Here is a 25,992-nt window from a genome sequence, read left to right on the forward strand (position 1 = left end):
CCAGAGGCGGCATCGTACTCATTCGGACAACTTCGGACGGGACCCCCCCCACGACAAACCAACAATGAAACCCCCCCAAAAACCATTGATGGCAACCAGCCAAAACAAAAAGCAAAAAACAACACCCCATAGTCTCAGTCTAGCCCAGATGGGCGAGTCTGCAGAAAACAATCAAGTGGACGTCCAGCCACACACCACCCCCCCGCCCCCCAGCCCCCAGCCCAGCATCGTGAAAGCTAAGAGTCTCTCCCCCCGGAGAAAATTAGGCCGTCAAGGCCACGCCAGTAGATTCAGGCAAGTTCCTGGCCGCAGTCCTCAGGGCCTCCGCCAAGTCAGCTCTGATGGTGGGCGAGTCCGGGCGACTCACCGGCGCCGACGATGGGCGCCTTCTCGACCTCCGTCGGCCCCGCCGCTCAGGGCGCCTCCATGCGGGTGTAGCCCCGTCCTCCTCCGTAGCAGTAAGACCCAGCACCCCGCAGACATCTTGTAAGGAGCGCAGCTGATGCAACACCCCATTCCATCGAAAGATAAGACGGAAGGGGTGACCCCAGGAGTAGGCTGTCTCGTGCTCTCGCAGGAAGTCCGTAGCGATGCGGAAAGACCTGCGCTTTTGCAGTGTGATGGCAGACAGGTCCTGATAGAGCGCCACAGGTCTGTCGCGGAAGGTCAATGGTTGCTTCCTACGGGCCTCAGCCATGATGCGCTCCTTTAGAGGGAAATCCGGCAAGAATGCCAGGATATCAGGCGGGGGTGCCGATGACTGGCGCTGGCGGCCCACCCTGTGTGCTCTGTCAATGCGGATGGGGAAATCCTCGCCCTCCTCCAAGATGTCACGGAACAGGTCCTGCAGATATGCCACCAGGTCCGCACCCTCATCAGCGGATGGAACACCTCGGACCCGGATGTTGTTCCTCCTGGACCTGTTCTCGAGGTCTTCCGAGTGGGCCTGGAGCTCGACACATTGCTCCCGGAGGCGGAGGACGTCCTGTTGGAGATGGGTTATCTCCTCATCGCGGCGTTGAGCCGCCGTCTCCACAGTCTCGACCCGTTCGCCCAGGCCCTCAACTTCCCTGCGCACCTCCCGGACCTCTCCAGCCACTTCGGTCTTAAGAGTCTGAAATTCCTCCTTGAGGGAGGTGAATAAGTCCTCCATGAAGGACCGCGTGACCGGCGGCTCGCCCGCAGTTGCGTCCGTTGACGCCCGGGAGGCCCCCGGGGACGGCTGCGTCCTGTCGCGTAGTTGCTGGGACCTGCCGAGCATTTCCGGCAAGGTGCGATCACCCCGTGCCGCGCCACGTCTTCCAGTCATCTTGGGGCCCGGCAAAGCCCAGAATCAGTTGTTGTAGGCGAGCGCCACCGCTCGCGGGCACCAGATGTGAGGCCTTCGCCGAGGACAAGAGTAGTGCGTCACAGGCGACAAAATGGCGGTCCGGGCATGGGCAAGACGGCTCTCGGGCCAGCAGGGCAGGTAGCAATGTCCGAAGAGTAGGCCTCCCGTTTCGTGTTCCCAGGGAGGGCAGTAGATGAGCTGGCACCAGAACGAGTCAAGGCTCCCGTGTGAGAAGGGCGCGGGCAGGGGCCACCGGGCTCAGCCACACAAAGACAAGATGGCGGGAGGGTGGGACCCAGGAAGGCAGCCCGGGCCAGCAAGTCCGTGGGCAACTCTCAAATGATAACGGGTCCGGAAAGTGCGAACCCGGTGCCTCCCCTGATCACCAGTCGATTGCCCGGCACGGGCACTGCTCGGACTCCGCCATCCAGCGCCTCCGGGCGCGGAGTTCGCAAGGCGTCGCCCCTCGAGACCCCGGATAGTGGGGGGATCGCCGGTACAGGCTAAGGTCCGTCTCCCAGTAATGGTGCTTGCCACCAGGGCACCGCCAGGAAGCCACCTCGCTCCGCGGAGTCCGTCTAGTCCGCTCCTTCGGGATCTCCGGCGTTCCGCTGTTCAGCACTCGGGCCAGCCAAGGCGCGCGGACAGCGCCGCGCTACGCTCCGCCTCCAGGCTCCTCTCCTCGGGGCGACCCTGGCTCTAATCCTCGGAGCGATCTCCGAATAAACTTTTCGGGAACTTCCCCCGGGGCTTCAGAAGTCAAAGTGGCACCAAAATGTGCCCCAGGAACTCCGGCACAACACCCTCGCCCGCAGTGCGGCCGCGGGGGGAGAGAGGCGCAGGAATCGGGGCTCGAGCTGAGCCGGGCTGGAGGAGCTACGGGAGGAAGCGTCCGCTCACCCCGCCATCTTGGCCACGCCCCCCTAAAAGGATGTTTAAAGTGGCCAGGAGTATGACTTTTTTGAGGGCGTAAGCCAGGAGTATGACTCTTTTGAGGACGCAGGAGCAGGGATGAAAGTGATCACGGGGCAAGGAAAGCTCTGCCACATTGTCCTGGTCTCTTTCACTCCTGCCCTTTGACTTTCTTTCCTCCTGGTAGACTAGACAATCAGGGAGTCCACAATGCTCCCCTGCAAAGGGGTGAGCCTTAGAAGAAGGGAGAGCTGTACTGCCTGATGTGAAGAGAGGAGAAAGTTCCTGCGAAGATGTACAAAGAGATGTGCCCAGTATGCTGAAGTCTGCAAGTGGTATATCAAGCAAATGTGCCACTAAGGAGCCACAGTGTTGAAAGCAATAGGGGGACCCAGTATCCCTCAGAACCTGGCCATGTATATCATAAACAAAAATTGGTTCAGTCAGGTTAGAAAATGTCTTTACAATTCAAAACATTTGTGATATCAATGTATCTTTGATGCACATGGAACACATAAACTATAAAAAAAAATTGGCGTTATCAAAAATCTTTTTACTTTCTTTTTATCAAAACAACGCATATAATCAAAACTACAAATGAGGGCTGTCTAATTATTCAAAAGGCGGAACGGTGCAAGTGACAAATTTACAGTGAATAAAGTGCCCATGTGAAGAATAGTGACTGAGAGTATGTACATGGGCGTGAAGAGATTTTGCATAAAAAAGAAAGGAACTTTACAAGTCCAAACAATATATGTTTCCAGTATCTCTAGTCCAAACAAAATAATTGCAGAATGATTCAAGGATAAGATCTAAAGATGACTTGACAGATGTATCTGTCGACGTTTCGACCCTAAAAAACCTAAAAGTAAGGAAATGCATTGGCCGGTCTTCTTCAGGACAGGGAAACAGAAGTTGACAGCCTAGAGGGGAAATAATTCAAATGAAAATGTGTTCCACAGAGTACTGGTAAAAGAAAACTGTTTGGATGTGCCGATAAACTCAACCAATCCATATGTATTAATGGATTCTGATAACATGAATTCAAGGCGCCATGCTGTTCACGAGGTAGGCTGGAGGGATGGGGCCCTTAATTAAAAAAGGAAGGGGGGGGCCTAGTTAGTCTGAGCTCAACCAGATGAACCATGATCAAGGAAACACGAATGCCAAAGAATCATACCGGAAAATTAGGATTCCAAGTGATTGTGTGGGGTGAAAGCGCTGTGTCGTCAATCATCTAGAGTTAAACAATGAAGTATGTGAGTGCCTAGAACACGCACTGGTGGTGATATGATAAATTATGCCAGCATCCAATGAAACATACCTTGTTACTTCGAAAAAGTCCAAAAACGATGTCTTGAAAGTTGTGGCGTGGATTAATTCATACCGTGTTACTTCGATGCTTTTTATCAATTAGAAGGCATCTCTTTGAACAATATCAATTTCTGTGAATGAAATTAATTTAAGCCATCAAGGATTTGGCTAAAGGTTGCGTACGCTCATTAAAAAGGAACCATGTGCTCATTAAAAAGTAAGGAACGTCATATTTTTAAGAGCCACCGGGTAGCTAATAAAGATTGGGCCAAGGTTTCACGCGCTATTTAAATCTTAAGTAAAAGATTACAGGAAAAGGAAACAATTGTGCACGAGATAGCTATTAAGGATTAGGGCAGGGTTTTCACTAGCTCTTTAAATGTAGGGTAACACATTCCCTAAAGAGGCAAGTTTGTGCATACCCACATTCAGAGGATTGGTCCCTGACGTATTGTGGCAATTATTGTGTACCTAACGACAGACTCCCCATTACATATAAATTACATCAGGCATAAACAGTGAGTTTGAAAAAGAAGATGGAAAACATGCCAAGAAGGATAGTGATGAATAAGTGAATGTCAATTCTTACCCTTTGCTTCTAAACAAAACATGCTTAGTGCTCATCAGTGGTCACAACAAAAGGCACATTGTTGCATACCTCTGAGGTGATACAATCTTCAATGAGATAACTGACGACATTTTCACTTGAAAAAGATGACATGTCAACCATGATTGTAATACATTATGAGTAAATGTGAAAAGATGAAACTTCAAAGCAAATAAAATCAAACCCAATTGCGGCAAGCACGTTATGAATGTTTGGACATATCGTGATAAGAGAGAGTTCCCACCTATGTGGTCTTGTGCCCAAGGGTGAATACAGATAACATTTAGTGGCATTGCCAGGAGGATAGAGGTAGGAAGTATCACTTGGTTTTCAGTAAGTATGGGCCAAAAATCCGTTACGCTTGCGGATTTTCTGCAAATTCGCGAGCCGCGAATATCGCGAAATTGCCGAAAATTCGCAAATTTTGCGAGCGGGCGGATTTTTTTTTTTCACATACAGATTTATTTACCCAATAAGGGAGCACTTACTGATTAACCTGTAGAAAGTACTCCAGTTGGGTAGAGGTATGGCACAACACGGTGGCATCTTCATGGATAAAAATGCAGGCAGGATTCATTCTGGCACGATGCTCCTGTCACAAAAACAGTAAGCACTTACAGATATAAAATAAAGCAGGTACCGAGTTGAAGCTCAAATTCAGTAACGCATTATAATCAGCCCAAAATAGTGAGCACGGGCGAGGCTAGGCAGGTGTGCTTCCTCCCCATATCTACCGCCAATTAGATGTAATCCTTGATGGAGGTCTTTGCATCCACGAGTTTCTCGAGCGCAATCCCTGTGACCAGGAGGCTGCTTTCTTCTCATCTGCTGCTCTGATCGGTCTGACCCTTTATAAACAAGAGGCATGTGAACTTGCATAGAAGCCCTGACGTTTGGCCCTGCCCCACACACACTAGGTTATGCAACGTCTTCGCACCCTTTCCTCACTATGATGGACAGCTCACTCGAGGGACCTCGGCGCCTTTCGGCGCGGTGCCAAAGTTACAGACACATGTGGTCACTGGAGACAACTCTTTACACAGCTTTAGTGTAGCAAAAGCACTATACATTTACCCAGCGAGGTAGCACTTACTGATTAGCAAGAAGAAAGTACTCCAGTTGAGTAGAGGTTTGGCACAACACGGGGCATCATCGTGGATAAATATGCAGGCAAAATTAATTCTGGCACGATGCTCCTGTCACAAAAAACCTCAACAGTAAGCACTTACAGATATAAAATAAAGCAGATGCCGAGTTGAAGCTCAAATTCAGTAACGCATTATAATCAGCCCAAACAACTAGTGAGCACAGGCGGGGCTAGGCAGGTGTGCTTTCTCCCCATATCTACCGCCTACAATTAGAAGTAATCTTTGATGGAGGTATTTGCATCCACGAGTTTCTTGAGCGCAATCCCTGTGTACTTCCTGAGACCAGGAGGCTGTTTCTTATCATCTGCTGCTCTGATCGGTCTCTGACCCTTTATAAACAAGGCATGTGAACTTGCATGGAATCCCTGCCCGTTTGGCCCGCCCCACACACACTAGGGTATGCAACGTCTTCCTGCCCTTTCCTCACTATGATGGACAACTCACTCGAGGGACCTCGGCGCCTATGGGCGCGGTGGCAAAGTTACAGACACACGTGGTCACAAATCCGCGAGTTTCTGGATTTTCGCACGAACTCGCAGATTTTTTTGCTGATTTCGCGGGAATTTGCGGATCACGGATCCGCAAAATTCGCCCATACTTAGTTTTCAGTTTTTTGCGCCCAAGTAAACAGACGTGTGTCTCAAACAGATAGGAGGATGGAAAGTCAAAAAGGATCAAAAATAGGGACTCTAGTGTCATCTATTGCTCAACTGCCCCATTTATTTACGTGTTTCCTCCATTTCGTTCAACCCACATGTGATCGTTTTTTAAAGAATGTATCCATATACATTCTTTGAAATTCATTGAAGAAGACAAGTTGCCTCCTCCTGGATTTGGGCAGATTTTTTCTATAAACAGCCACTCGAGACTGTCTGGTGGGGGGTTGTGACTCAAAACATTTTCAGCTAAGGGTGCCTGTGAACTTTACATTTAATTCTGCTGACATGCTGTAAAATACTAGCCTTAACTTTTTGGGTGGTTTGACCAACATACAAATTATCACAAGGACATTTTATCACGTAAATTACGTTGGTGCTATTGTAATTTGTGTATTGTGGTAGAGTGTAGGTGTGGTTAACATGGAGAAGTGTGGCTCACTGGTTAGAGGAGGCAGACCCTGATGCAGAGTTCAATTCCCGACGCGGCAGGGTCTTGAGCTCAAAATGTCCACGGACTCGATAATTCTCACCTCGGTGCCTACTCGAATCATGGGTTCACACTCTGCAACTCTGTGCAATAGCTTGCTTTATCTCCACTACGGCCCCACTGCGATGGGATGCCTGGTCTTCACCTTGGGGATACCCAGTAGGGGTTATCTCGCAGGGAAAGCCAGGACGGGTTCCCAAAGCAAGCGCTAAGAGACCTGTCGGTGATTTGGCGCTATATAAATCGAAATTAACATAATATAACAAAGTGTTTCCTTCAATAGTCAGATGGCAGGCTTTACAATGTCCACATTTGTGATGACCAGTCAATGGAGGTATGCTCAGTTGTGTCCTTGTATCAGGTGGTCTTGGGGTCTCTAAGAAGGCACTCACTACAAAGTCCTTGATGTTCTTTCCACGCTTGAAGGCGAATAATGGATCTTCAGTTGCCCCAATTTCTGTTGCCACCAAATTCCAATACTTTTTAATGATTTTCTTGATCTTGTGGCTTCTGGTATTATATGTGGTTACACACACAATCTTGTTGTTTTGATTTTCCTTGGGCTTTACCTCAAGCACTGTTTCACGTGGGCAATACCATTACCCCTGACATTTTCTTACTTTTGCGTTTATTAGGGGCGAAACATCGACGGATACATCTGTCCAATCATCTTTAGATCTTGTTGTCCTTGAATCATTAAGCAATTCTTTTGTTTGGACTAGATACTGGAAACATAATTAGACAGCCCTCATTTGTAGTTTTGATTGTGTGCATTGTTTTCATAAAAAGAAAAGTAAAAAGATTTTTGATAACGCCAAAAAATTGTTATCTTTGTGTTCCATGTAAATCGAAGATACATTGATATCACAAATGTTTTGAATTGTAAAGAAATGTTTCTTACCTGACAGAACCAAGGAGCTACAGACACGTTTAAGGCAGTATGCAAGAAGCAGTACATTGGCACATGTGTTGCAGAGAGACAAGGAAAGACTTTGAGCGTGATGAGATTGCTTTTCAGTCCATGAACACCATTCTTGGCTTTGTGGGAGGCTTTGTGTATCTTTTGTAGCAAGAGGAGCACAGGTTATTTTTTCTCTGCCTTATGTCTTCCTCTTTGGCTAAGGACAAATGCCCTAATTCTGAACAGATGGAGCCTTTGCCGATCCAGAATCCCAGTTCCAGTTGGTGAACTGGTGGGTTCAGGTGATACCCTATGGCACTTAAGGGTCCAGCCAACCAGAAATCTCACCTGGTAAAGTCTCATTTTCATGATACAGTCCCTTGCGGTATGGCGCACCCATTATCCTACCTAGGGTGCTGCATCATACAGTGTTGATAGTTTTCCCTCCAATAACATTGTCAGAAGAGATTAGTTGCAGCTGGTGCAGTAACTGGTCCCATCTTCGGATGACACAGAATCTGAGTTCAAAGCCCCCTGCGACTTGCTGTAAAAAAAATCTTGACTGTATACCCTTGCTGCAGTTGGAAAGTAAAGTGCATAAGGGGAGTAACTTGATTTGCAGTAGTGCCTGAGAACTGTATTAAAGTGGATATGGTATTTGGAAGTGACACCTTTTCATCTGGTACACTGGGTGTAGTGTGCATTTTATAAGTATTTCCTTAGCCTTCACATAACAAGACAGTGCTCAAGTGAACTTTATTTCTATAGATACAACACCAGTGTGAATGTCCTGAGTACCATCTGAGGATCATTCAAAATCACACGAAGTAAGCCCCAACAGGATTCGCTTGGGTTTATTGTGGAGGTCAGCCAGCCATAAGTGCTTGACACGCACCTTTCAGTGCCTTCTGAATAGCCAGCAAAATCCACAACTGCTATAGTATAAGAAATATCCTCTCAGTATAAACGTACCCAGTGTCAAGGAACATGAAAATAGATCCTTAAAGTTGTATAATGGGGGCATTTCGAATGTCTTCCTGTGCTTAGAGACAGGCATAAATGTAACCACAAACTTAAAGCGTGAGAAAATGAAACCAACATATTTGTGTAGAAGAAATGGTGTTATTAACAATAGTCAGCAACAAAAGGTGACGGTGATTGTTTTTGGGTAGTCACAATAGAATGAGCTCAGAATAAGCTCAGAATAAGTACCTGAACTATTCCTTGAACACGCTCTTATCAGTAACTGCTTTTTATCTCCAATGAAGTAAGTCTCTTGACAGAAAGCTGTGTCCCGTGACAGCTGTCCCATTCTGAACCACAATGTAATACAATGTCTGAGACATCATTCCGCCTCCACAGTGTATGAGTTGATGAGCATTGGAATGGCAAGTTGCCTTCTTAAAGGCATGTTAAACTTAAAAGGGGTTTCGGCCTCAGAGGCACATGTAAAAAAAGGTGGGCTTTAATTTAATAATAAAAAACAATTATATTTACCTTCCTGCCGGCTGGATCCTGTGACGTCTCTGCTCCTCTCCTGCTTCCGGCAGGGACAGGAAGCAGGCAGCCAGGCTCCCAGTCTCACCCCTAAGCCAATCACAGCGCTGCAAGCAGCGTTGTGATTATTCGGGACGCCGCCCAGCCAGGGCCGACCAAACCAGTCATGCGCACTCAGGCGTGGGCACACCAGTCCTCCCCTGCCCAGCCCTGCTTGCAGATCAGCCCTGCCCACTCGCAACCAAACCCATCTGCTTTCTTGCAGTGCGAGATACAGAAACATAAAATGATAGTTATTACCATTTTATATTTCTGCTTCACATAAAATTATAGTTATTACCATTTTATGTTTCTGCATCTCACTTCGAGAAAGCATCCATCGACGCTTCTACCCCCTAGTTGAGGAGCCTCCCCAGTGTAAAATTAGGACTTCCATCTTCAAGTAACTTGTGACAAGAGCTTACAAGCTAAACAAAATGTATGCTGCAAGCACAACAAGAGTATGTACAGCCCTAGGGCACTGCACTTACTTAACTAGGCAGCGATAGATAATAACGAGTGCCTTGGATCTTCTCGAGTTGGAGAAATCACATGCCAAGTGAATACACCATAGTGGTGTGAAAGTGGAATTTCCCCAGCTTGGCTAATAATCCCTTTGTTGGCATTAACACACTAAGCCCACTGCACATATACATTATTACACTCATAAGAAAGAGAAAAGTCAGAATGCTATTCAGGTACTTGCTTAGTGTATGGGGACCATAGATTTGTTTGGATATATACCCAAAAACAGATGTTTGTGCTGTACAGATTGGCCCTTGGTGCTGTTACATTTCAGTTTCACTTTTCTCCAGGTTGTGTTAAGGAAAACTGCAAGACTGCATTCGCTAAATAAAGTGCCAGTATTTACCTCTTGTTAAAGACAGTGGCCTTTTTGGTCTAACGCCAGTCTGCTTTGTAAGTGGTTTCCAGAGGCCAAGACATTACAATTCCATTTATGAATGCACAATAATTTGTCGTCCATGTTTTGGCAAATAGCTTGCTAGCCAGTGACACAAAACTAATCTTTTCAGATGATTGTATGTGCACAAAGGTAGACACTATGTTGTTATATAAAGCATGGCTCAAACTACAGAGAACCCGCCCTAGTAAGGTTATTATTATCTGTAAAGGGACGTTGTCTATATAAAAAGTGAAATGACACTGAGTGAGAAAAACATGACCTTTACGCGCATGAACATCAATTTGCCCATGGGGCTGTTGGCGCGGCTCGACCAAAGAGGTTGAAAAAACAAAGTTGGTGGGGTTAGGAGGTCGATGGATTAAATGGAAGGAAGCAAACTAGATGAAATAGTGTTTTAAAATATATGCTATAAAAATGTTTTTTTATAGCAATACAATATTATTTGTACACCACACATTTAACATCCCCCCCCCCTTCCCCAAGAGTCTGTTGGCACTATTAACCAGCAACGGATGTTTATTGTTAGGTTTACTGCAACTCTTCTTATTGGAAAGATAAATTATGTCGAACATAAGTCTCTGCTGTGTATGCATTACTTCACTAAGCCCTTGAACCACCCTTGATAGCACTTGGTATCACAAGGTTGCCTTTAGAAGTGCTGTATACAGCAAGTGTTTCTATTACTCTGCGTAATATTGTTCAGTTTACCAACTTCAGACCAATGGAAAACTGAGCTTGCACTTGAAGGAAATAGAATTGTGTCCTGCAGATCATAGCACGTTACTGATTGTTTGAATCTTTGCTATTCTTCCAGCTTGGAGCAAAGAGATTCCTAAGGAGCAGAGGAGTAGGCAATGGCTGTAAGCAGTCCAGACCAACACGCCTATTTCTGTTTCCATATAGAGCTATTGTGTCGGCTCCTGCTATATCTTTGTGAAAAGCTAGAATCCACTACCAGGATGCCACAATCTCAAACAAATCTTTCTAGAGCTTTTTCTCCAAGCTGGTGGTGTGTTGAAGCTCCTGGGTACATGCTTACCAATTCACAGAAGCAGCATGCATACCACAGTCTGTCAATGAAAAGTCTAGCAGGGATTCCTAAATGTATTGGATCCACTACCCTCTTTTCAGAACGACAAACTGCCGTGACCCACCTATCTTAAATGAACATGAGAATTGGTGATTTTTAAATGTAACTGAAGCATCTTTTGGTAGCACATTTTCATTGACTGAAAGCACATTTTCCATTGAAATGGCCATTAACTTTGCAAAGACATACATTTTTACTAGTTAAATTATATGGCATACAGCAATCGATTTATGATGTGTGGGAATTGGGTTTCTGTGAATATTTATCATTTGTGCTTCACCAATTAAAGTGGTGCTAATTGGTTTTATCCTATTCAAATCTCTGTTTCCAACACACTTCAGAATTACAAAAAAGTGTTGAATGCATGCAGTTCATTAACCGGTATTTACATTTTATGTGTTGCAAAAAAACGACATCCTAAGATTGTCATATAATTCACTTTAAAACTCCTCTCACAATGCAGTCGGAAAAAGAAAAGTAAATGCCTATCCCATGTTAAATGAATAAGCAGCAGCTTGTCAGAAGACATACACTGACATTTGACCTCTGTTGACCTGTGCCATTGAAGCACTCTACATGTGACAGGATAAACACATAAATCTGAAAGAAACAATTAGTTATAGATTCCTTACCTTAGAATCTCCCACTGGCATCAGAATGGATCCGGAAAGTTTTTCGTTAGCAGTACCCCTGCACGTCGGAAGGTGGCGTCGGTCGACGCTGCGTTCGTTGTCGGCGTTGTGGTCGCCTGGATGACGTTGCAGTAGCTACATAGACACCGCCCTCGCAAGTGCAGATCCGGAGAGACAAGTACGCCCAGTACATTTTTGACTGAACTTTTGTCTCGACTTTTGTCGACTTTGTTGTTGTTAGAGTCCTTCGACTCCTGGTGCACGAGAGATGCCCAGCTTTAAGGTTTGCAGTTCCTGTACCCGTCTTTTGCGGTGACAGATCTGCACTGCATGTGCCTCTACTTTATGTATGGAGTGCGACCACGACCCCGAGTCGTTCTCTGACTGCCGGACCATGGCCTGAAGTCTTTGGAGGAGCGGTCCCGAAAGCTACTCCAGGCCCAGCAGTCGGCTTCGCACCGCTCGAGGTCCCGGTCGTGGAGGAGGTCGAGGGACCGGTCACGGAGCCAACACCACTCTTAGTCGAAGTCTTCGCACTTGTGGTCAGGTAAGTCGAAGCACAAAAAGAAGTCGAAGAAGCATCGTCGCGCTTCGACTTCTCCCCGTCCTTAGGCCGATGCGATAAGGGATGCAGTTGGTGCCCCTCCCGCGGCTCCGCATGGGTCGACTGCGGGTTTCCGTCCCTTCCCGGGACTCGGTGTAACCCCTCTACGAAGCGATGCATGCCATCTTTGGCAGCCCGACTCCGCCGACATGCCCTTCGGGCCCCGCAGACTCGGCTGAAGGCCTTGGGCCTTGGGCTTCGGCGTCGGCTGCTTCTGCGCTGCAGGATCCCCTTGTATCCAGGCCTGGATCAGGATCGGCGCCAGTCGACCTCTTTATGCCTCCTCCGGTATCGATCTCAATGGCACCTCGTCCGCCACCGGCGTCTGCTGTGTCCCCAGCTGATGTCGACCCCGGTCCCCACCTCGAGGTAGACACGGAGTCGTAACGCATCGACCGATGCCGGAACCGGCGCCGATGGGTACTTTTGTGCCCCTGCTCCACCCTGGCTCTTTGAGACCAGATTGGCAGCCAGAAGAGGACTGGGAGAGGAATGGAGAACCTTTGACAGTCCAGATGGAGTATGAGCAAGACTGGAGATAGGAACTGGGGGATGCCAGTGGTTTGGATACCTCACTAGACCTTGGCATGTTCTCTCCTCCTACCGTGGCTACGGAGGAGGGAGCATCATATGCAGTAGTGTTGCTTAGGGTGGCTGTGGCTCTCCACCTCGTGCTACCTATGGTGGTAATCAGGACTAACCTCCTGACAGAGATACTTCAACCCGCAGCAAGCTCTCCGGAGCCTCTGCTGCTGTTTAACAGACATCCTTTTGGGCACTTGGTCCAGGCCCAACACAGAGGCTCCTGTGGACAGGATGATTGCCCAACGCCACCGCCCGGCCCCTGACGACCCCACTTTCCTTTCCCAACACTCCACCCCTGAGAGCTTGGTAGTCCAAGCCTCTATGTCCAAGGGCGCATTGCCTACTGCACCCCCGGAAAGGGAATCCAAAAAGCTGGATCATCTTGGGAAGATGTTTTCTTCCTCCATCTTGGGACTGCGGTCGGTAAACTCTGGACGTCTATTGGGCCATTATACCCACTCCATGTGGGACACAGTGGCGCATGTGCTGCCTCAGTGCCTGTAGGAGGCCCGGGCCGTGCTCTCTCGAGCGGTTGCTGAAGGGAGATACGCAGCGAAGTTTATCATCCGCTGTGGGCTGGATATCGCCAACGCACTTGGCAGAACGATTGCCACGTCAGTACCCCTTCAGGGCTACGCCTGGTTGCGTTCAACTGGTTTCTCAAGGGATGTCCAATCCACACTTATGGACATGCCCTTTGATGGCCGTCGCCTTTTCGGCGACAAGGCAGACACTGTGCTAGAGCTACGCCCTGGTCCTTGGACCTCTCCACCACCTGCCATGCGCAGTCTGCTTTTCGCCCCTTTCGTGGCTACGGAAGGGGTGTCCCACTATGCCCCGCCGAGAGCCACAGGCCGGCGCAGGCTGTTCCGCCCCATCATGGCCGGGGACGTGGGAAGCACTGCTGTGGTTCTGGGGGCCAGCGAGCGGGTCAGTCCACCACAGCCCCCTCTGCAGCAGCCTCCAAACCCTCCTAGTTGACCTTTCAGGGCCACCAAACGCCAGTAGGCAGCAGGATCCGCCATCACCTCTCCCACTAGCGCACCATCATGTCAGACAGGTGGGTTTTGCGAATAGTCCAAATAGTCCCCTTTGAGCCTACCCCTCCTTCCATGCCACCTCAGTACCATCGCAATTTGAAGGATCACCTGGCTCTTCCCCAACAGGAGGTTCCAGCACTCTTGGCCAACGGTCCCATCGAGCGCGTTCCTGCCCAAGAAGGAGGTTGTGGTTGCTATTCCCACTACTTTCTGCTCCCCAAGAAGGACAAAGGCCTGCGTCCTATCTTGGATCTCAGGGACGTCAACTGCTTCCTCTGGAAGGAGAAGCTCAAAATGTTGATGCTCGCTCAGGTCTTATCTGCCCACGACCCTGGAGACTGAATGGTAGCGTTGGACTTGCAGGACGCTTACTTTCACATCCCCTTCCTGCCAGCCCACTGGCGTTATCTGCGGTTCATGGTAGGCCACGTGCACTTTCAGTTTATCATCCTCCCCTTTGACCTTACCAGCACCCCTCAGGTGTTCTTGAAAGTGAAGGCGGTGGTCGCAGCTCATCTGCGCAGATCAGGGGATCCAGTCTTCCCCTATTTTGATGACTGGCTGTTAAAGGCGGGCTCGTCCTAGGCTGTCATCTCCCCCTCCGGACTACGGCCGACCTCCTGCATTCGCTGGGGTTCTCCATCAATGTGCCGAAGTCACAACTGACCCCCTCTCAGAAGCTCCTCTTCGTCAGAGCAGTTCTGGAATCTACGCAGTTTCGGGTTTATCCTCCCGAACAGCGAGTCCGGGATATTCGGGCTATAATTCAGATCTTTCAGCCCCTATCCCGGGTTTCAGTCAGAATGACCCTGAGGCTGCTTGGCCTCATGGGCTCCTGCATCCTGCTGGTCGATCATGCCAGGTGGCATATGCGGGCTCTGCAGTGGGACCTGATGTTCCAGTGGGCGCAGCATCAGGGGAATCTGTCCAATTACGTCCAGATCTCGGAGGGCACTGCACAACATTGCAGTGGTTGCTCACGAACCAGGATTGGGTCAACGGCAGATCCCTCTCCCTTCCCCAACCAGAACACACAGTGGTGACAGATGCAACCCTTCTGGGATGGGGCGGCCAAATGGGCGAGGCGGAGATCAGAGGCCTCTAGTCTCCGGCGGAGTCCGAGATCCACATCAACCTTCTGGAGCTTTGGCCGATCCATCTTGCACTGAAGACATTCCTTCCCTCTGTCCATGGAAGAGTAGTGCAGGTGTTCACGGACAACACCACCTCCATGTGGTACTGCAACAAACAGGGCGGGGAGGTGTCATGGACCCTTTGTCAAGAGGCCCTCCACCTCTGGACATGGGCGGAACATCAGGGCATAGCTCTGGTATGTTCGACACCTGGCAGGTTCACTGAACGCCAGGGCGGACTAACTCAGCCGCAGGTGCATGATGGATCACAAATGGCATCTTTACTCTGAGGTGGTGCAAGGTCTCTTTCAGCAGTTGAGAGAGCCTTGGTTAGATCTATTCGCCACCGAAGAGAACGCGCAATTCTGCAAATTGGAATTTCCAAGGAGCACTTGGTAGGCAACGCTTTTCGACACGAGTGGAGTTGCGGTCTTCTATACGTCTTTCCTCCTATACCACTTCTGCCCAGAGTGCTGAAGAAGATCAAACGCGACCGTGCCCAAGTCATTCTTGTGGCTCTAAATTGGGCATGAAGAGTCTGGTATCCCGAGCTGCTCAACATGACCTCGATCCTCTGATATGACTGCCTCTTCGGGAGGATCTTCTGTCGCAACAGCAGGGGACGGTCCTCCACACGAACCTGCCCAGCCTCCACCTCCTTGTGTGAAGATTGAGCGGCGGTAGTTGACGTCATTTGACCTACCTCCCGAAGTCTGTGATGTAATCTTGGCATCTCTCCACTAAGATGGTATACACCTGCTGATGGAATAAATTTGTAGAAAAGGGAGTTTTACCTAGACCTCAATAGTAAATTCAGACAGTGAATGCTAACTGGAGGATAAACACAACTTTATTAGTTTATCCTGACATTGATTTATGTCATTTACTTTTTACTCAATCATCAAATACTTTTTTTATCTATACAGAACAAAGATCGTCATCAACTTCATGTATTGCCATATACTTTGACACAATGAAAAACAAATCATAAATATTAACAGTGAAAAACACAGTAGTGAACATGTAATTATACATACAACAACAATGTGCTCGTAATTGTACTAAAACATGGAACAATTAATCAAGAACTAAGAAAGTTGTGTTTATCCTCCAGTTAGCATTCACTGTCTGAATTTACAATTGAGGTCTAGGTAAAACTCCCTTTTCTACATTACATTGTGGCCCGACCTACCCTCTTTCCCATAGGGCCCAACCCCCCCTTTTTTTCGGAATACATTTGTGGCATGGTGCACAGCAAACGCTGTGGATTCCCTCTCTGCCCCTCTTTCTGAGGGTCTTCTGTTCCTCCTTTCTTTCGCCCAGCCGGGCTCTGCTCTGGGCACTGTTAAGGGCTACCTCTCTGCCATTTCAGCCTTTCTCAGGCTACCTGATCAGCCTTCTCTTTTCAAGTCCCCTGTTGTAAATAGATTTCTTAAAGGCATTACTCATCTTTTTCCTCCTGTTCCTTTCGTAATGCCCCAGTGGGATTTGAAGTTGGTTCTGACATACCTTATGTGCGCTCCCTTTGAGCCACTGCTTAACAGTCCTCTCAGACTTTGTCACTTTGAAAACTGTCTTACTGGTGGCCATCACCTCTGCACGCAGGGTGAGTGAACTGCAAGCTCTGTCTTCTAAGCCTCCCTTGCTGGCTGTCCATCCGGTCAAGGTCGTCCTAAGAACTAGACTTTCCTTTTTTCCAAAGGTGGTTACTTCTTTCCACATTGGCCAAACCATCACTTTGCACATTTTCTTTCTGCCTCTGCATCCTTCGAAAGAGGAAAAGAGGGTCCACTGTCTGGATCCAAAACGTGCGCTTTCTTTCTACTTGGATCGCACCAAACAATTTGGGGTGGATGACCTGCTCTTTGTTGGTTACATGGGCGCTACGAAGGTCGGGCCATGCACAAATGGACCATCTACAGGTGGGTCGTTCTGTTCATTAAAGCCTGCTATTCTTTGGCTAAGAAAGAGCCTCAAGTGGGGCTGCGCCCATTCCACCAGGGTGACAGCAGCTACTACTGCTTTGGATGAGGAGTCCCCCTAAATGACATCTGTCAGGCAGCTACATAGGCATTGCTGCACACGTTTAGGAAACACTACTGCTTTGACAGCCAAGTCCGGAGAGACGGCTTCTTTGGCCGTTCTGTTTTTCAGGACTTTCGGGTGTGAACTTGGTTGCAGACCCACCTCTGAGGTTGGTATTGCTGGGGTATCTATTCTAAGGTAAAGAATCTATAGCTCACTGTTTCTTTCAGATGAACAAGTTGCTTACCTTCGGTAACGAGATATCTGTAAGAAACATAGGTTACTTATAGATTCCTTATCGCCCCACCCATCCTCCACGTTCTGCGAACTGACTTGTAGGGTTAAGGACATCCTTTCAGGGCCCTAATTTTGTGCACCAGTGGTCAGTGTCTTGTATGGTATGGAAAGTTGTGTATAGAACTGATGTCCGCGCACAAAGGCAGCATCTATGTAGATACCGCAACATCATCCCAGCGACCACGATGCCAACGACAAACGCGGAGTCGATCGACACCACCTTCCGACGCGCAGGGGTACTGCTGACGAAAAACTTTCCAGATCCAGTCTGATGCCTGGGGGAGATTCTAAGACAAGGAATCTATAACTAACTGTGCTTACAGATATATAGTTACCGAAGGTAAGTAACTTGTTCTTTAAAGCATCTTTATTGTTTGCTCTTTCTTTCCCGACCCACCAAATATTGGCTCGTGACCCACAGTTTGGGAAACATTGCTCTGGAGAACTGATGTGCTTTCAAGAGGCTATAGCATAATAGGATAGCCCAATCTCGCTCTGTTGCTGCTGTGTAGGTTATTAAAGGTGTTGAAGCTTTAGAAGAATCTCTAATAGATATTTTCTTGAAGTATTCTTAAAGTGTGTGATGTAAGATATGGAAGTTTGCTATATAGGAAAGTAGGGCAGTAGCTCTATTACATGCTTTGATGTACTGGCACATGATATAATGGGGTTGTATGAGCAATTGTCATCCCTGTGATGACTGTAGAGAAGTTATTGCAAAAAACACAGTTGATGGACAGAATGTAGAACAATGTCATACATTCACCCCAGTGCAAGGATCTGGGCCTAAATCCATCGTTTTTTTTGCACTCCACACCACCCTGGGTTAGACACTGGCTATATGCAAATCAGCTCTGACCCTGTGCCTCATGGGAACAGTCCAGTCCGAACTACCAAGCCATGTCTTTCCCAGACCGGAATCAAGCATCCAAGGACCGGTTTCTGGCTATCAGCCTTCATCAGCCTGGATAGCTTGACTCCAGTGGTGTGGAGAGCCTGGGACTCACGTCTGAGTATACCCAGCACACTCGGGGTGAAAATTGCAAAAAACACAGTTGATGGACAGAATGTAGAACAATGTCATACATTCACCCCAGTACAAGGATCTGGGCCTAAATCCATCGTTTTTGTTGCACTCCACACCACCCTGGGTTAGACACTGGCTATATGCAAATCAGCTCTGACCCTGTGCCTCATGGGAACAGTCCAGTCCGAACTACCAAGCCATGTCTTTCCCAGACCGGAATCAAGCATCCAAGGACCGGTTTCTGGCTATCAGCCTTCATCAGCCTGGATAGCTTGACTCCAGTGGTGTGGAGAGCCTGGGACTCACGTCTGAGTATACCCAGCACACTCGGTGTGAAAATTGCAAAAAACACAGTTGATGGACAGAATGTAGAACAATGTCATACATTCACCCCAGTGCAAGGACCTGGGCCTAAATCCATCGTTTTTTTGCACTCCACACCACCCTGGGTTAGACACTGGCTATATGCAAATCAGCTCTGACCCTGTGCCTCATGGGAACAGTCCAGTCCGAACTACCAAGCCATGTCTTTCCCAGACCGGAATCAAGCATCCAAGGACCGGTTTCTGGCTATCAGCCTTCATCAGCCTGGATAGCTTGACTCCAGTGGTGTGGAGAGCCTGGGACTCACGTCTGAGTATACCCAGCACACTCGGGGTGAAAATTGCAAAAAACACAGTTGATGGACAGAATGTAGAACAATGTCATACATTCACCCCAGTACAAGGATCTGGGCCTAAATCCATCGTTTTTGTTGCACTCCACACCACCCTGGGTTAGACACTGGCTATATGCAAATCAGCTCTGACCCTGTGCCTCATGGGAACAGTCCAGTCCGAACTACCAAGCCATGTCTTTCCCAGACCGGAATCAAGCATCCAAGGACCGGTTTCTGGCTATCAGCCTTCATCAGCCTGGATAGCTTGACTCCAGTGGTGTGGAGAGCCTGGGACTCACGTCTGAGTATACCCAGCACATTCGGGGTGAAAATTGCAAAAAACACAGTTGATGGACAGAATGTAGAACAATGTCATACATTCACCCCAGTGCAAGGATCTGGGCCTAAATCCATCGTTTTTTTGCACTCCACACCACCCTGGGTTAGACACTGGCTATATGCAAATCAGCTCTGACCCTGTGCCTCATGGGAACAGTCCAGTCCGAACTACCAAGCCATGTCTTTCCCAGACCGGAATCAAGCATCCAAGGACCGGTTTCTGGCTATCGGCCTTCATCAGCCTGTATAGCTGGACTCCAGTGGTGTGGAGAGCCTGGGACTCACGTCTGAGTATACCCAGCACACTCGGGGTGAAAATTGCAAAAACACAGTTGATGGACAGAATGTAGAACAATGTCATACATTCACCCCAGTAGAGAAGTTATAGCAAGAACTCTGGGATATTCAGTAAAGCAGCTAATGAGCTTCCAAAAACTGTTGTGTTGCTTCTGTCTCACTTTAACTAGCAAGTAGTTTTCACTGCCTTAGTTATACAATAGTGGTCAAATTCTTGTAATTGGCTGTTATCCAACTGTCTGCAATTGTAAGCGTGGTTTGTTTTGTAGATTTTTCCTTGGCATATAATTTCTTACAGCTTAACTGAAATGTGTTCCTCTAGTGGCGGTTGGCTAAGAAGGGAGATAATTCCAAGATACTGCAGTGGTTCTTTTGTTTGGCGGGATTAGACTTTACTGTGGAGCATAAGTCAGGGTTACCGCAGAAGAAGTCAGATGTACATTTTCCTAGTTTTCCTAATCCAATGATCAGGGTTCTCCAATGGTTGACTGCATCCCCGACATTCAAATCTTTTGGGGGAAGGCTCTTCTTGGCATTGTAAAGGTCCACTGCAAGGATATAGAGACCCTACCTTGAGATAACCATGATGTTTTTCTTGTTGTGTTTGATTATTGGTCTCAACACACAACAGTCACACGCATACTTTGAGGGCCCAATGTGCCACAGAATGTGATGAGCTTAAATCCCTGCTCTAGAGGGGCCTACCATCTGCACAACCTATTGCAAGCATGATTACTGTCAGCTCAGCAGACTGTGAAGTTCTGACTGTGGTGGCATAATTATTTGTGTAAGCAGGACGTGTCTTTTTATCTGTTGCATGCACAAGTAGAGTTGGGCTACCGGTCTCATCATTTTAAGTTCTCTTCCTGTCCCCCAAAGCTGTCTACTTCGCAGCATCCATATGGGAGATGAATGTTGTATGCATTTTTATGAACCTATGCATGTGTGTGACCTTATGAGAGGGGAGAGCATATATGCCATGAGTGGTTCTTGTAGTATTTCCGATCTTCTGTGGATGCTTATACCTAAAATGGAGGTTGGAGAGATGCTATGAATTGCAGGGCTTCGCTAAAACCTTCCATGAGTCCTTTGAACTGTACCAAACTGAAGGGTGTGGAGAATGTGAGGCAGAGGACCGCAGTGAAGTGTAGATACAGCTCTTGCTCCCTCCTCTGTGCTTCATTCTCCACCAGAAGTGTTACCACCAGGTTTGAGAGGTAGTTAAATGGGGTGATCTCTTCCTCTTTTGTGCTTTCTGTTTGGGTTACCCTGTCAGGAAGTTCCCAGACCCACCCCCTCCTTCCTGCTGACATCGGAGAATAAATGCTCTGGCTTTTCCAGTCTGAGAGAGATGCACATTCCACAGGAAGTGCTAAAACTGGGCCTTGAGCTAGATCTATGGAATACACAAACTCTGTCAACAAACTTGATGTACTATGGGCAGAGGCCTCAAGCCTTTGTACCTTAATTTTTATTCCACCAGTGCAAGGTTCCTATAGCAGTGGAGATAGAGACAGAGCATTGAGCATTATATTTGGGGTCATTGATTGCATACTCCCCTTACCAAGTATGTAAATTGGAAACTTGAAGTTCTGCATCATGCTAGACCGAGCTGCTTTGCATCCACCATGAAGGAAGAAGCTGAATGATTGATGAGAGGGAAGATATGGAGGTATTCCTAAATGAAGGAAAGGGTGTCAAGAGGAAGGAGGGCTTCAAAGAGCTGTGGAGGAGGAAAGGAACAATGGACGACTGTAACTCAGGGAAGGATCTGCACTACTAGGCTGTGTTGTGAGTCCGTGTGACCATGGTTCTTCGGCAGCGTGGCCCACAGTCAAGTGACTTGCTCACAGAATTTGTGCTCGCTTGTGAGTACCCAGGCTGTCTCTGTCCCATAATCAGAGAGCTACCATGAGGTGAAGAATTATGACGACCGAAGCTAGACTTACAAAGAAGCGCCTCTGATGGCTCTGCACTGTGGAAGTAGAACTTCTTTTGGCACTTTCATCCGATGAAGCACCTGTGACAGCCTGCTACAAGGAAAACATGCAAACACGATCAGTAATTTCCCATTGCAGACCCTCAACTAGAGTCACTGTTGAGATGAATGGTGGTCTCTTTACTTGTTTGGGTGGTGAATTTGTGGCAGAGCCTGAGGAAGTTCCAACAACGAAGATTTCCTTTCCTGCAGCACCGTAACTACAAGGAGCACTATAAAATATGAAATGTTGGCAAATAGTGAGTGTTTTTATCTCAAAATGAAATGTTAGTTTTTGCCAACAAGAAAGGGGTATACATTGAGTAACTTTCAGGACATTGCTTGAGACAATTTTAGGTGAATCTATATAGCTTGGTTAGATGCCCAGAGACACAAGCCCTGCCCGAAATTAACAGGTCTGCGATGATCTCACACTCACACGCCCGACGTCTCCGTCATCATAGAGACCTGGACCAACTCCACTCCCGGCATTGCAACTGCCATACCGACAGATACAAGATCCTGAGAAAAGACTGCCCCAACCGCCCAGGAGGAGGTCTTGCCATCGTCCACAAAAACTCCCTCCATTTGATAACCACCGACTCGGGCGATACCTCGCCCTCCCCCCATGGAGCACCTCCCCTTCCAGATCCAACCCAACCCCAGAGCGATGCTCCACGGAATACTCGCCTACAGGCCAGAAGGTCACCGCACCCCTTTTACCAATGTCATCGCCGACCTCATCGCACCCCATACCCTCGCCTCCACAGACTACATACATCTTGGAGACCTGAACTTCCACCTGACAACCACAGCGACCCCAACACCACCGCCCTCCTAGAGAACCTCACCATCATAGGGCTGAAGCAACTTCTCCCCGCCCCCACTCACACAGCAGGACACACACTCAACCCCATCTTCGCAGGAAGAATCAACATCTTCGGAAACACAACGGACCTGCTCTGGACCGACCACCACTGCATCCATTTCTCCTTTACTAAACCCGCCGCACACAAGCACACGCACCGCCTCCCACACAGAATCTGGCACAAAGTCTCAGAAGAACAACCCACCTCCGCCCTCAACTACGACAGACACCAACACAGTGGCAAGCAACCTCCACCAATAGATCGGCAACTGCGCCAACACACTTGCTCCCATACAGAACTCCATGAGACGACACAGAAAGAAAGCTAACTGGTTCAGCACGGCACTCCAAGAATCCAAGCACTCCTGCCGACGACTGGAAAATGCATGGAAAAACAGCAAAACTCCGGAAGCACAGTCCGCCTACAAAACAGCCACCACAGCACACCACCAACTCATCAAATCCACAAAGAAAAACTTCCTCCATGACAGAATCCTCTCCAACGCCCGCAACCCCAAGGAACCCTTCGCCATCATACAGGAATTTGCCAATCCCGGCAGCGAAACAACTGAGGTCCCTCCCTCTCAAGACCTCTACAACAGACTCAGCTCCTTCTTTCACTGCAAGATCAAGAGGCTCTACAACAACTTCAATGACCAAGACCTCTGCAGTGCCTCAACGCCCACCCCAGCGATGCCACCCAACAGAACCTTCTTACCTGGGCCTCACTCACGACAGAAGACTCCCTAAAGACCATTAAGAGCATCCTCTGCCATTGCACCTTCTGAGCCCTGCCCGCCACACAGCTTTCACAGGGCCACCACTGCCATCGCACTCAAGCTATGTCAAACCATCAGCCAAGGTCATAGAATAGGCCATCAACAACCAGCTAGCACACTTCATCGAAACCAACACCATCCTAGACACCTCTAAAATCCGGATTCCGCTGCAACCACAGCACCGTGACCGCCCTCCTCACTACCACAAATGACATCAGTGCCCTCCTCGTCCACGGCAAAACGGCAACCCTCATCTTCCCGGACCTATCAGCAGCCGCCAACACCGTCTCCCTCTGCACACCAGCCACCAGACTCCACAATGCCAGCATCCAAGGAAAGACCCGAGATTGACTATGATCACTCCTCACAGGCAGAACACAAATGATAAGACTCCCACCATTCCTCTCAGAACCAACAGAGATCAGATGCGGATTACCCCAAGGATCCTTCCTGTGCTTCTCCCTCTACAACGTCTACATGGCCCCCCCTCACAACCATCGTCAGAAACCATAGGCTCAATATTGTCTCATACGCCGATGACACCCAGCTCATCCTCTCACTCACCAAGGAACCGAACATCACCAGGCACAATTTCCAGGAAGGGATGAAAGCCATTCCAACCTGGATGAGGAGCAGCTGCCTGAAACTCAGCTCAGAGATAACAAAAGTCCTCATCCTCAGCTCCACCCCCTCCGTATGGGACGATTCCTGGGGGCCCCCGCCCTCAGAAACTCACCCACCCCGATGGACCACGCACACAACCTCAGCATCATACTAGACTCCTCACTTACCATTAATCGACAGATCAACTCCGTCTCCTCCGCATGCTTCAACACCCTCTGCATACTATGCAAGACATTCAAGTGGGTCCCCCCTCCATGCCAGGAAAACAGTCACCCACGCACTCGCCGCCAGCAGACTGGACAACGGCAGCACCCTCTACTTCGGAATCGACCGAAAACTCCTCTGCAAACTCCAGACTGTCTAGAACGCCACAGCTAGACTAATCCTCGATATCCCATGGCACAACCACATCACCCAACACTTCTGTGTCCTCCACTGGCTCCCTGTTGAAAAAATAATAACTTTCTAGCTTCTCACGCAAGCCTACTAGTCCATCCACAACCCCGGGCCCCAATACCTCAACGACTACATCTCTTTTCATGCCCCCAAGAGAAACCTCCGGTCATCCGACCTCTACCTAGCCACCGTCCCACACTTCTACAGTACCAGAGCAGGTGAAAGGTCCTTCTCCTACTCCACAGCCAAGACCTGGAATGATCTCCCCCTTTACCTCCGGTGAAGCCCGACACTGCACCAATTCAGGAAGGATCTCAAAACCTGACTCTTCGAACGACCCCACGGAGCTGCCCTCTCCCACCCCCAAGTGCCTTTAGACCCTAATGGGTGAGTAATGCGCTTTACAAATCCGTGATTGCAAGGGCAAAGCTTCTCTTAATTGAAGTTGCATTTGTGTGTTTTGGGTAATTTAAGTACAACAGGTACTCCAGCTCCTATTAGGTTAAGAATTTGTGTTAACTAACAATATAATGTAAAATAGGAATGTATAAATGAAGCATCTCTTGAACATTTTTGGGCTGAGGGTGTATACTCTCCGCCCCATCCCTCCAGGCTTTTCTTCCTCCTCATTCAATATTTCTTCTGTGTGACCTTCCTGTGACAAAGATAATGAACATATGGTGCACTGTTACTGAAGCGTTTAAAAATCAAGCATAATACTGTCACTGATAAGTGCTGTTTTATGTATTTGTTAAAAAAAAGGAACCCAAGCAGGTATGTTTCACTTATGTAACAAATAACAAAGCAGTTATTGATGGTTTCTTTTCTTACGAAATGCTTTAATATTGAGATTGTAATATTTTTGTTTATATTACATGCAGGATGAAGACCAGCATTCCCACCTGACGGATTACCAATACCAGCAATATAAAGGTCACAACTCATTCCGGGAGAAGTATTTCAGTGGTGTAACTAAGAGGATTGCGAAAGAAGAGAGAGAAAACCACACCTAAGCAAATGAATAAGTGGAATTTCATAAATTCTCTAAAGACACTGATTCGCCATTGAACTGAATACTGCAGACGGAAATAGTTTACGCCCAGAGGAAGAACCGCCAAAGCCACCACTAAACCTATAGAAACTGTTCCTAATCAAAAGAATACATCCGAGTTTCCAAACAGACATTATACACCAGGGAAGGAGAGGAATTGTGATTTCATCCCATTTCTAATAGCATATTATCACATTTAGCTGTATTCCTTTTTCTTAGTCTCGCAGGCCAATGTGATAACATTTACTATATTGAGATAGCATCTGGTCAACGATTTGCCACACTTTTCGAATCTTAATAGCTGGACCAAAAAAGAAACTTGCTTACCAGGACAGCTTGTTTTTTACTCTTTTGTTTATAAACTATTTCATTGTAAATAAATCTTGTGAGTTTTACTTAGGTGTTTAATTGCGGTGCCTGCTGTTTACTTTCATAACTGAAGTAGCCTTGTTTTGCTTTTTTAAGCGGTAAGAACTCTGGAATGCTCGGACCTTTGTAATGGCGACTAATCCATTTGGTAAATGGCATGTTGACATGAGTCCTTACAACTGAATTACATGCACAATTGACCCTTTGGTTTGCCCTGGGATAAATGTGCAAAGCCTGTCGTTCTGGAAAAGGTTTGTGGAGAGGTTATTAGACCCACAAAACCAGTCTGCATCTGAAATTCATCTGTACTTTGAATTTTCCTTAACATTCCTGAATCCTGACTTCTGGGCAAGCCAACTTGCTACAGAGTTTTGTACAGAA

At 47.8% G+C, this 25,992-nt stretch overlaps 1 protein-coding gene across 1 annotated transcript in view; it reads left to right on the forward strand.

The window, feature by feature from the left end:
- Window positions 1-25,637, forward strand: part of TRMT11 (tRNA methyltransferase 11) — a 361,711-nt gene extending 336,074 nt beyond the window's left edge. The window contains exon 13 of the mRNA XM_086926991.1: window positions 25,073-25,637. Within this exon, the coding sequence (XP_086783117.1) occupies window positions 25,073-25,204 (132 nt within the window). The 3' untranslated portion in view covers window positions 25,205-25,637. The remainder of the gene's footprint in view (window positions 1-25,072) is intronic.
- Window positions 25,638-25,992: the final 355 nt, after the last annotated feature.

Source organism: Lissotriton vulgaris, chromosome 6 (genome assembly GCF_964263255.1).
Source record: "Lissotriton vulgaris chromosome 6, aLisVul1.2, whole genome shotgun sequence".
In the NCBI taxonomy this organism is placed as follows: Eukaryota; Metazoa; Chordata; class Amphibia; order Caudata; family Salamandridae; genus Lissotriton; species Lissotriton vulgaris.